The sequence below is a fragment of the Lepus europaeus genome, chromosome 12 (assembly GCF_033115175.1).
Source record: "Lepus europaeus isolate LE1 chromosome 12, mLepTim1.pri, whole genome shotgun sequence".
NCBI lineage: Eukaryota > Metazoa > Chordata > Mammalia > Lagomorpha > Leporidae > Lepus > Lepus europaeus.
This window is the reverse complement of record NC_084838.1, coordinates 97,262,442-97,274,767: the sequence shown is the minus strand read 5'-3', so window position 1 is coordinate 97,274,767 and position 12,326 is coordinate 97,262,442. Positions and strand designations below refer to the sequence as shown.

Here is a 12,326-nt window from a genome sequence, read left to right as displayed (position 1 = left end):
AAAAGAAAAGGAACAGGAGAAAGTGTGAAAGAAATTCATATTCCCTATACGCTCACCCTACAGCAAAAACAAACAATGGCTTATGTAATCTGGAACTGGGCTTTGTCGGAGAAAGGGGTTCTAGTTCTCTATGGGTCGTTGGTACTGCACACTCAGAGGAAGTCCACGCAATGCGGGCAAGCGGAAGCTGCTTATTCAGAGCCTGCCAAGGAATGGAGGCAGCTGCCGCCCCCTGATTTTGGCAGAGACTCAAAAGCAGGCAGGAGCAGATTTAAAGAAAGGGCAAGCGCTTGGGAACAGCGTGGTGCGCCAGCTGCGGCGGCCATTGGAGGGTGAACCAACGGCAAAGGGAAGACCTTTCTCTCTGTCTCTCTCTCTCACTGTCCACTCTGCCTGTCAAAAAGTGAAAAAAAAAAAAGGGCAAGCGAAGTGTCGTACGTGATTTTGTTCTGTTGTAACGGAGACTTGAGAGTGGGTAATTTTACAAACAGCACAAACTTTGGGGGTCAGCCTTGTGGAACAGCAGTTTACACTGCCACCTTCAATGCTGGCATCCTACACGAACACCAGTTTGTGTCCCTGATGATGTGCCTGGGAAAGCAGCAGGAGGAGGCCCAAGTGCTTGGGCCCCTGACACCCATGTAGGAGACCCAGATGGAGTTCCAGGCTCCTGGCTTCAGCCTGGCTCAGCTCTGGCCATTGTTGTGGCCATTTGGGGAGTGGAACAGCAGAAGGAAGATCTGTCTCCCTCTCCCTCTTTCTCTCTCTCCCTAAGCCTTTCTTAAAAAATCAAAATAAAAAACCTAGCTTATTCTACCACAGTTCTGGAGGCTGCAAAGCGAAGATGAAGGCATCAGTAGGTTCAGTGTCTGCTGAGGGCCCAGTCTCTGCTTCCAAGTTGGTGCTGAGAAAGGAATTTGAAATTAGATAAGACTGGGGATCACTAAAATCATTAGCCCAAATGGACAACAGCTATGAGAGCCCAGACACACACATCAGGACTTAATCTCAACCACACCATTCTTGCTGGCCATGCGACAATAGTCTAGTAATAAACAACTCAGGTGAGGCTTGTTCTCATTTATGAGAATTTTATTTCCAAACTAAACGCATGAAGTAGGCAGTAATCAATCAACAGTCTGAACTATTTTTTAAAAAAGATTTATTTATTTTATTTGAAAGTCAGTGTTACACAGAGAGAAGGAGAAGCAGAGAGACAGAGAGGTCTTCCATCCGCTGATTCACTCCCCAATTGGCCACAATGGCCGGAGCTGTGCGGATCCGAAACCAGGAGTCAGGAGCTTCCTCGGGGTCTCCAAACGCGGGTGCAGGGGCCCAAGGGCTTGGGCCATCTTCTACTGCTTTCCCAGGCCATAGCAGAGAGCTGGATCGGAAGTGAAGCAGCCGGGACTCAAACCAGTGCCCATACGGGATGCCCACGCTGCAGGTGGCGGCTTCATCTGCTGTGCCACAGAACCGGCCCCTGAACTATTCTTATTAATTAGCAGCTATAGCAACCACTTGTTGAAAACCTCATAGTCCATAAAATAAATCTCCCTGAATGTCATTTTAGAGAAATTATTCTGGGCAAACAGGACACATTATTTTTAATCACCTGTAAAATTCAGGGAATTTTAAATGAGGGTGGTAAACAGAATTTTATAATCATATTGTTTTCATCTTGAGTTGTACTTAATAATAATATCAGTAGAAGGTTTTTCTTTATGTAGGGATTTATAATTACAGATCATTCTACTGTTATCTTAATATGAAGATACTTCAGAAAGTTCATTGAAAATGTATAGTATGAAAACATTAATGTATGGATTCCAAAAATGTTTGGAACTAAAATAAACTTACTGTTTAATTCCAATGTTCCACTGAGTTTCTGAGGTATCCTCATGTTCTCAGTAATCCATGGTCCATGTTGTAACAATTCCCATTTTACAGATAAACTAATTTCCCACAATGCTAAATAATGGTTTATCAGTTTGTCAAGAAAAAAGATAAATCTGATAACTCATTCTTTCTGCCTTTTTCTCAAAGTCTATGATCTTTTTTCAATTATTCAAAAAGTAGAAAAACACAAGCAATCATATTCAACAAGCTGACTGTGATAAAGAAATATGAGCTCATGTAAACATTCTAAGAGGCACAAAATTAAAACATGAAAGTATAGAACATAAAGACAATTGAGGGAAAATAAAATATTTTTGATAAAAATATATCACTGTAAAATGGAGGAGTTATTTTCCCCTGTAAGTTATCATTGCCATTTTTCAGTTTATATTTTTCTATTTTTGTAATAATTTTGAAAAAACAGCAGAAATACTCATATTTACTATTTGTTGTTATTTCTATAATTTATTTTTATTGCCGATGATTTATTTATATTAGTTTGTACTCAAGGACATTTATTTGGTTTTTTATGTTATAATCCACTACCAGGTGGCTTATTTTGTTGTTCACTTTGTTAAAACTTTCTAGATTAATATTTGTTTGGACTATAAGTTATTCAGTTCACATGTGTCCTAAGTGAAAAATGCTGAGGTCCTGTTTTCCCTGTAGTTGCCTTTCACTCTCTCTATTCCACATTGGCTGGTTGTCCTGAGGCTTCATTTGCCTGGTGTGTTACAGAAAAGTCATTCAATTCCAGAAAAGTTTTTTCCAACATTCTACATCTCTGAAATCAAGTGTCAAACTTGATTTTTATTATCCATTATTATCCATCAGAAGCACTTTCCCATGTATCCATTGAAAATCTCAGAAAAACTCATGGCAAAAATGATCCAAGAGATCATATAAGAATAATAGACATTTAATTACTACAGAATGTCTGATTCATTGGTTCTACCTACTTTGATGTCTTTTGAGCCACACTGGTGTCATTAAAGAAACTAAAAATCAACAATTTCCGGGCGTTGCTTCCATTCTATTGCTTTGCACCACTTTCATGTGACAGAACAATGTTACACACAAGGACCACCTTCTCAATAATGTTTGGTATGGGTTTTTTTTTGTTTTGTTTTGTTTTGGTTTGGTTTGGTTTTTGCTTTACAGAAACAAGTTCACCCCATGCCTTGTCCTCAGTTGTCGAACACAGTAAGTTTTCCAAAAATGGAACACTCACGTTACTTCCACAAAACACAGCACACTTTTAAGCAAAGAGAGAGTTAATGTAATGTCTCCTAGAGCTCAGGCTGAGGGATAATGGTAAATATCAACAGCAAGGAAAAAATAAAAATTTTAGGAATGACCACGCATCCCAGGTTCTAAGACAAAAATGCAATCAGGACTGGAAGGGTGTAAGGATTGCAACAGGTGAGAGATACCTGGTTAGCGTGACATAACACATGCTGTAGATTTAGATTTAAGGAACTATCTGTAAAAAAAAAAAAATTCAATGGCCTAATGCAACTGATATATGCTGAAGAAGAAATATGGAAATGTACACCATGTTGTCTGATAAAACACCATTAAAATGTGTTCTCAGAGGAGCCCAATGACGTTTAAGCTGTAAAAAACTTTGGGGAGTTCAAGCCAAAATTTTCTAGATAAAGGGAACCATATAGTATCTGGGTTCAAGGTGAAAAGAATAGAAAATTGACTAAGGTCTCCATAAGTTAAGGAGGCGGAATTGGACAGAGGTTCCTAGAAGGCCCAGCTGGTGGGGGAGGGGCTGCCACCAGCCTCTTGTCACCCCTCCCCCACTCGCAGGAGTCCTTTGTGATGAGGAAGCCACAGTTCTGTGATGCAGACCTGGGCCTGCTCCCTTCTGCCAAGCGGAACTCCAAGGACTCAGTTGCCTGAGTGATTCAGAGGATGGAAAATCAGAAAAGCATTGGTGCAATGTGGCAGAGCCTCAGCTGCACCTCCTGGGGAACAAACATCATCCTTGTCTTCCTGTGCGGCCTGGGCCTCTTCCTCCTGTCATTCATCCACAGCACTCCACCCTCACCACCTCCTAAGAGAAAGGGGACCATCAGGAAGGTAAGGAGCCCTTGGCCAGAACCCAACAGACAAGGGCTTTTTCTTGCTTTTACTCTTATTTTCACGTTTTAAAAGCATCTAGAGACTTCTGAGATGGGAAACGTCGGGACGGAACATCACCCTTCATGGCATCAGGTGCTTCTGGGGTTTCTGTGTGACGCTCCCGGGCCATCCCTGTGGGTGTGCTGGAGGGCACTGGGGCAAAAGTCAAACACTGAGCCCTGGAACAGGCAAGGCCTGCTGCCTACAGTGTGATGTCTGGGGGACGACAGCCCTGAGCACTCTCTCCTCAGGGGCCTCCTGGGTCAGGTGTCCTGAAGCCGAGCCTTTGTTCGGTGTTGGCAGACCCGAGGGCAGTGCTGGGAAGTGAGGACCTCAGTTCAGAGCCTGGAGTCACAGCTGGCCTCGGGCAGCAGGCTCCTCCCTGGCAGCTCACACGCACTGCACGGACAAATTGGTTCCCTCAAGCAGAGGAACAGCGAACCAAGGTCCTCCTAGCAGATCTCACAGAGAACACTCCTCTGTGCTTTTCAAAGAAGAAAACCAGGAAATATTTCCTCTGTTTTAAAGATGAGTACGGGAAGAGCACTTGGCATAGTGGTTAAGCCTCTAGCTGGGACAACATCATCTCACACCAAAGTGCCTGGGTTCAAGCCCGAGCTCCATTTCTGATTCCTACCCATGTGTATCATAGGAAGGCACCAGTCAGAGCTCAAGTAGTTGGGACCCTGCAGTCCACACAGGAGCACTAGAGTCAGTTCCTGGCTGCCAGCTTTGTCCCAGACTGGCTCACTACAATTACTTGGGGAGTGAACAAGTGATTGGGGGCTCTGTCTATTTCTCTCAAATTAATCTTCTCTACAATGAGTAAAAGGAAAGAACATGGAGATCCTTTAGCGAAAAGGGCCAAGACATGATATTCATGAGCACTGAACGTCTGCAGCTTGTCTAAGGGAAGGAGAGAGGACTGGGTCCCAGCCCCCTCTTTCTTCCTTGTTTCTCAGTGTCAAGGGCACACAAGGAGGAGAATCAAGAGCAGGAAGAAGAGCAGAGCTCTGAAAGGTAAGGCCCTGACCGTCCACCTGAAGCCCCCACAGGTGACCAGACCGTGCCAGTCCTTGAGGGACCAGCACCACATCTTATGGATGTCAGTGGCAGGGGCCCACGGGGGAGGGAGGGTCCTGGGAAGGAAATCAGCACCAGGAATCCTCAGGCTTCTGCTGCTAAGGAAGCCATGGTGAGCCAGAAAATGAGTGTTGCCCAGTAGGGGGCACTGTGGGCTGCAGTGGACCAACACTGCCTGCATCTGGAGTGGAGCAGTGGACCAGTGCATCATTCCCATAAGGCTAATCCCTCTTTGAGAGGAGCCCCTCCCTTCTCCCCCACAGTGCAGTGGTGAGGATTCCAGGGGATGATGGATGTGGAAGCACTTTCTAAATGCTAGAGCACTGCCATTGGTGTGCACTGCTCGCACTGCCAGGGACCTGGGGGTTGGACACTGACACTTGGGCTCCAGAGTCTGATCTCCCAGGGTCCCCCTAAAAAGGGACATTCCACTCGGCCTCCTGGAAGAATCCCAGGCCCCTCCCTTCTGCACCCTAACCCAGTCTCCTGGTTTCCAGCCTGCAGAGACTGCTTGGAGAAACTGAAGGAGGCTCGAGGGCTCATTTCCCTTCTGCAAAGGTGAGGAGCTTTCTGCTGTGGTCCATGTCCTTATCCTGCCAGAACCCATTACATGAGTCCAGGGCCTGGAGCGTCCCACCCAGGGAGGGGGAGACCACAGACAGACATGGGATGTGAGTGTACCCCGGGAGTGAGGGAGAGCCAGAGCTCCATGAAGTCAGGGCATGGGGCAGTGGAGGGGCCCCGGGCTGCGGGCATCCATCCCCCCCGGGCAGGTCAGGGCTTCCGGTCCCATCTGCTCCCAGCTGCATCGTGTGCCTCCTGTCTCCTGCAGCCACCTGGGAAAGCTCCCTGATGACAGCGCTTCTCATCTTCTGTGTCGGGACCTCCAGGGAGATGAACACAATCCAGCCCCTGCTGGGGGCCACCAGCATCATGGGGAGCCCAAGGAAGATGCTTCTCCTGTCACCTCGTCCCCACTGCCTTCCCCGGCTCTGCTAACCCAGCACCCTCCTCCCCCGGCCTCCCGCCCATCAGAAAGACCTCAACAAGTCCAGTCTGACATGAAGAGCACCCCAGCAGGCCCTGCCCCAGACAGCGCCCCTCCAGGTAACTCCTGCTTGGCCTCTCTCGGCACGGCCACAAAGGGCTTGGACCGCGTAAGCGGCTCCATTGCATTCTTCTCCTGGTGGTGGCCGACCGCCAAGGCCTTGCTCCTGTTCACCTCACCACATGGCAGATGCCGGCAAGAGCCTCTTTCCCAGCACCCACCAGAGGCCTCGCCCTGGGGAGACGCCGCACGCGGGCAGGCAGAGGCTGGCGGCCCTCCTTTCATCAACCCGGATGTCCAGAGGCTGCTAGAAATCCTCATCTCCAGGAGAGCAGAGCTGATGCTGAAAGCAGAAGAGAAGACGGGGTCCCTGCTGGGCCAGATGCGCCCGGGCTCCCTTCTGAGTTCTCTGGGAGCTCTCTTGAGGTCACTGAGTCACAAGCAGCCCAGCACCACCCCACAGCTCTTCTGGAGACCAAGGCACAAATGCACACAGCTGCAGGGGCCTCAGCGGCTCTCTGCCCCCCCGGTCTTTGGGGATCACTTAGAGAAGAAATGCAGCCAGCTCTTCTGGGGCCTCCCCTCTCTGCACAGCGAGTCACTAGTGGCCACGGCCTGGGTCTCTAAGGGGCCTTCCCTTTCAAGAGCTCCCACGGTTAGGTTCAATGTCAACTCTCGTTCCTCTCCAGTTCAAACTCAGCCCTCAGATCCTCCACTGCTTTCCCAGTCCCAACCCTTGCCTCCTAACCATTTGAATCAACCCCAACCTCTGACTGAAAAGTTGCCAATACATCTGCGTCAGGTGCCGACCCCAGTCCAGCTCCCTTGCTCTTTCCCAAGCCTACCAAGCCCCTCCCTACACAAGGGTAGGACCTGTAGATCGTCCTGCCCTACCTCCCAGGATAAGGCTCGCTCTATCATCCCAACTGACAATCAAGAAATGGATTGGCCTTTGCAGATGCCACTACAGCGGAAGTGGGCTGCTCACTCTTTTCTCCAAAACCCTCAAGAAGGTGCTGGCCAACCCACACCCAGCCTCCCCCAGGGCAGCTGGGCCTCCCAAACCAGGAAGTCCACCTCTGCCTTTCCTGGGGAAACTATCAGCCCTGAGCTCCACAGGCAGTCTGAACAACAAAGTCAAGCAAGGCTTCTCAAAGATAAACCCCAGGATGGCTTCCTTTACAGAATCCAACCACATCAGAAACTGTTGCACCCTCGGGGCAAATTCTCAAGGACCTGCCCATTCCAGGGAATGGAAAAACAAGGCTGCTCACAGCCGTCCCTGCCCTCTGCAGGTAAAAGCATCAAGGATGTGAAGACAGTGGAGCCCATGCAATGCAGAAGACTCCACAGAAAGGATGCAGTAGGGCTCAAACTAGACAAACAAAGCAAGGCTCTAGGGCAAGATGAAGATGACAACAAAGACCTACCCTGGATTCCAGAGAGCACCTCAGTGAAGGTTCTGGAAGATGACAAGGAGGAAGCAGAACGTAACTTTTTCAAGCCCAGGAAGCATGAGGATAGGAGCTATAAACCCAGGGTCCCAGAAAAGGAAGATCTCAAAAAAGACCTGAAAGTCCATTTGGAAAAGAAGTCGGGGCAGATCAAGAAGGGTCGAATCCCTGTGAGGGTGCGTCGATCCTGGCTTACTGCTAACTTTGCATTTCCCAATGACAACACCCACATGAAACCCAGAAATCCAGCAGACCTGAAAGGTCACAACTCCTCGGTGAACACCTCCCAGAAGACCTACTTTGTCAATCCTTTCACTCGAAACTTGCTAGAAACACACATTGGAAGGTTTCCAGTGAGGCGAGGGTGGAATCTATACTACCAGACCCTCAAGCACACAAATCTCAACTCAGGTGCAGTTCAAGTTTCACAGCACCCGCAGCCCAAATTTCCCTCTTCAGCTTCCCGGGAGTCAGGGGCCAACGTGAAAGTCAAGGCTGCCAATGCCCTAGGAGACCCTCACAAAGGTCTAGGAGAGAAGATGATGGCAAAAAAGTCAGTTCCACCCCCAGAGAGACCTGTCATCGCCCCCTCCTCTGTGTATAAGGAAGCCAAGAAGACCCTGACAGTGACCCCATCCGGTGGCACCCGTAGGCTCTCGGAGGCCCCTGGAACCAGACAAGAGGCCAAACTTCCTAGTGAGTCTCTCAAGAATAGCCTTCTGGACAGATTCCAGCAGAGCAAGACTGCTCAGGGAGCTAGGAGAGGCAGCCTAGCATGGAGGAAAAGTACGACAACAGCCAAGAATGAACCTCAAGAGATTGGGCACCTGGCCCCCCCAGACCATTACAAACCCGAAACGCAGATCAGTAGAGTATCCCAGGCTACAGGGGCAAAAGAAATCAGGGGTGCATTGGAGGCTGAGGAGAAGCCCCTCACGTGGGAAGCCACCAGGGAAGCCAACATGATGATCTCCCAAACCATCAACGTGAATCTGAGTTTAGAACCTTTGGGGGACGGTCAATGCCCCCAAACCTCACGAATGCCTATTGGCTACCGCACAGGACAGCCAGGCCTGGAAAGAGAGGTTGTCAATGAAGTGGAAGTCCAAGTGGAGGTGGAGTCAGAGAATCAGCCTCAAGGCCAGGACACTGATATCGTCTATCAAGACTACACTGTTGAGGTGCACCCCGTCACAGACATCTTGGCTTCTCAGGCCTCTTCAGACACTCCAAAGAGCATGTCCAGTAGCAACATATCAGCTTCCCAGGGGCTTCACGACCACCTATTGAAGGCAGGGTGGAGCCAGAGGCAGCAGGAGCCCAGGAGCCCAAAAGTGAGATCCCCATGGAAGAGTGAGAACAACATGTTCAGTCCTTCTGACAAGAGGGAGGACTGCAGGAGACTCAGACCAGGAGATCATGAAGAAAGAGCTGCAGGACAAAGGGCCACGCATGCCTGTGGGATGAGCCACCCTGCCTGGAACAGGGAAACAGGAGACACCCTGGTTAAAAAGTCTTCACCATTCCTGCCAAAGAGGAGACAAGAACCACTAGAAAGCCACAACAAAAAAATAATAAGGCCCTTTATGCAGCATTCTACCCCTACCCAAAGAGGCTCACGGTGGGAAGATTCCCTGCCCAGAGACAGGCCTGTATCAGCAACTGCTGGGGGCCAAGGATCACACTTAGGCAGGTTGTTCACAGAAAAGAGAGAGGCTCAGGCACAGGCCCTCACCACAGTTGTGGGAAAGATTGTGGTGGACCAACTGGGGCTTCCATATGCACATGTTCCCTCAGAGTTCAATTGGTACACAGAGGAAACCCAGGTCCCACTGGGTGAGTGTCCCTGCTACCACAGGGCTCCCTCCTACCCAGAGCCAAGGAGAGTAGGGATGGATACAGTATTTTGTCACCAAGCAACCCCCCAGAGTTTCAGCCATCCTATCAATAGCATGTGGATCAGGGACAGGGACAGTCACCAGTTCTCCCCACCCAGGGAGCCTGTGTCCCGAGCTACCCAAAGCCAACACAGGTCAGGAGTGGCATGTACCTTGGGCCACTCTATCTCTTGCCCCAGGAACTGCCTTCTTCAGAGAAGTGTTTCATCTGGTCCAACATATCAGGTTCCTCATATATTTTCCACTGGGAAAAGTTTTCTCCCAGAACAACATCAATTTCTGCTACAGAAACCTATTCAGTCTTATGTCGGTACATCCTTTATGTGCTAATGGCTTCCACCTACGAATATACTTACTCTTCTCTATTAAACGTGTATTTCCTCATCAGATTTAGTGGCGTCAGTCTGTGCTGTGCTCTGGGGTGTGGGAAAAGGGTCAGTGTCTGTGTTTCTGAATGCGGCTTCCAGAAGGGACAGGGTGACAGTGTCACCGCAGTGCCACCCTCACTCCAGATGCCACAGGACTGTCTCCTAGGTTTTCATTGACAATTGCAGAAACAAGCAAAAGAAAGCCTTCAGTACTTGTCAGGATGAGTACATCCACCTTTGCAGGTACATGTGGCACCAGGACTTCTCCTGGAGCAGAGGTGGGGACATAGAAGTGCCCAGGGCCAGCCTGAGGTCACAAAGAAAGTCTTACCTGGCTCCCAGTTACAAACAGGGGGTTGGGTGACTTGTCCAAAATGTAGAGCCTGGCTATAGGGACAGCCCAGGAGTAGAATCAGCTTGGTCCTCACTCTGCTCCTTACACAGGTTTCCTCTGCCCAGGGCCCAACCACATGGGAAAGTGGGAAGGCCCCAAAATGGGGAGAGGAGGTACCATTTCTCCACTTTTCCATGCCGTGCCACACATGGAATGAGCCCTGGCGTAAATCCAAAAGGCTAATCCTTGTTGGAAGGTCTTGAAGCAGGAGGGGTCGGTGGGACAGATGGTAACAGAACAGCTCCTGCTCCTCTGAAAGGAGGGGGAGCAGGCACATGCCCCACAGGTCACTCCTGGGCCAGGTCCTGCCTGGGTCCCATGATTGGGGTGGCAGCCTCCAGGGTGTGCCCAGCAGTCACAGTGGATGACCCAAGAGGGGCTGGGAACTGGAACAGGGCTAATCTGTCCCTCAGGAGGGGGATGCATGGGATTGGGGCCCCGAGTCTGCTGGCTTCTCAAGACCAAAGAGGTATGTTCTGGGATGTGCTGGAACTGGATGAGGATCCCAGGACTTGTTCAGCAAAAACATAGGAAATGGAGGGGCCTGTAAGAAACAAGAGGCAGCGAGTCCCTGACCCCCATGACATGCAGCAAGGGCAGGGACAGGGAGGCAGATACTCGCCGAGAGCCTTGAGAGAGGCCCCATGGAGACTTCTGACAAAGACCCTCCACAAAGACCTCTACCGAGAGACCCCTCAGAGACCTCCAGAGGTCTTCCCGAGACTTGTGACAAAAGCCCACCGAGACTGGGACCTCTGTGAGAGACCACAGAGGGAGAGAGACAGAGAGGGATCATCTCTCGAAGAGATTCACAGACCCCATCAGGGCTTCTAACAGAGAACTCCAGAGACATCTCCTCAGAGGACCCCCCCCACCCGAGTCATCTACAGAGACCACCCCAGGACCTGTGCCAGAGATCCCCACAGAGCCAGGGGATTCACTCAGCAATCCCTGTCCGGTCCAGTTAAGCCTGCGGTTTTCAGAGTGACCCAGTGTAGTGAACGCCCATCCATGCCATTCCTTGATACTGAGACATGTTGGCAAGTGGGAAGTGGCTTTTAAGTTTGATTTTTTATGTCAAAAAGACAGAAAATACTGTGATTTTAGTGAATAATTGGCATGTCAAGAATGTCAGTAAAATAAAGCAGGCAGAGGTGATTAAGGTGCAGGGGACACAATGTGCAAGTCCCTGTCAGTTGAGATGTGACAGCAGAGGGTGTGGTCTCTGGCTCTATAATTTCCTTGCAAATGATTTTCTTTCAATGCTTGAGCTAAGTGCAGGTGCTCCTGACTTACAATGGCCTCATCACAATAAAACTATGTGAAGTTGAAAATACGAGGCTACTTCATGGAAAGTGCAATTGAAAAAGAATTCTACTTTGGCTTAAAGTATTTTGAAATTCATACACAGAAGAGGTATTCAAAAAGTTCGTGCAAATGTATATTAAGAAAAACTATGCATAGATATCCAAAGTTTTTGGCACCCAAATTTTAATTTCATTTTTTCATGAAATTTTTGAATTATCCTAATATTTGATGAAGATGAATTTAATACAACTAACCTACCAACATCATAGCTTACCCACGCCCAACTGCAACATGGTCAGAAACTTATATCAGTCTACAGTCGGGCAAAATCATCTAACACAAAGACTATTTTATGATAAAGTGTTGACTGCCTCATGTTAGTTCTTGACTACGGGACTAGAAGTGACATGCAGAATGGTTGTATGGGTTTGTTTTCATACCCTTGTTAGATCAAAACGTTGTAAATAAGAGATGTCTGCATTCTCAACTGAGTAGGAGGACAAGAAAGACCCTCAAAGTGGGAGGTTCAGACAAGCAGCCCTGGGAGAGGGAACCCTGCTGTGGGGTGAAAAGTGCTCCTACCATGTATGTGTTGGGGAAAGCTGAACTAATTTCAATTATATGAAGAGGATTATCACATTTTACAAAAAAACTATCCCAGGACAGAAGGAAACATAAACCAATCTGATAAGGATGAACTTGCACAGATTTTTTTTTATTTAAGTTATATAAGTTTCATGC

The 12,326-nt window shown here is 48.8% G+C and overlaps 1 protein-coding gene across 1 annotated transcript in view; it reads left to right on the top strand.

Annotated features, from left to right (window-relative positions):
- Nucleotides 1–10,060, top strand: part of LOC133771078 (spermatogenesis-associated protein 31E1-like) — a 32,582-nt gene extending 22,522 nt beyond the window's left edge. Inside the window, exons 2-4 of the mRNA XM_062206802.1 lie at nucleotides 4,995–5,052; nucleotides 5,948–9,238; nucleotides 9,904–10,060. Coding sequence (XP_062062786.1) covers nucleotides 4,995–5,052; nucleotides 5,948–9,238; nucleotides 9,904–10,060 — 3,506 coding nt within the window. The remainder of the gene's footprint in view (nucleotides 1–4,994; nucleotides 5,053–5,947; nucleotides 9,239–9,903) is intronic.
- The last annotated feature ends 2,266 nt before the right edge of the window (nucleotides 10,061–12,326 follow it).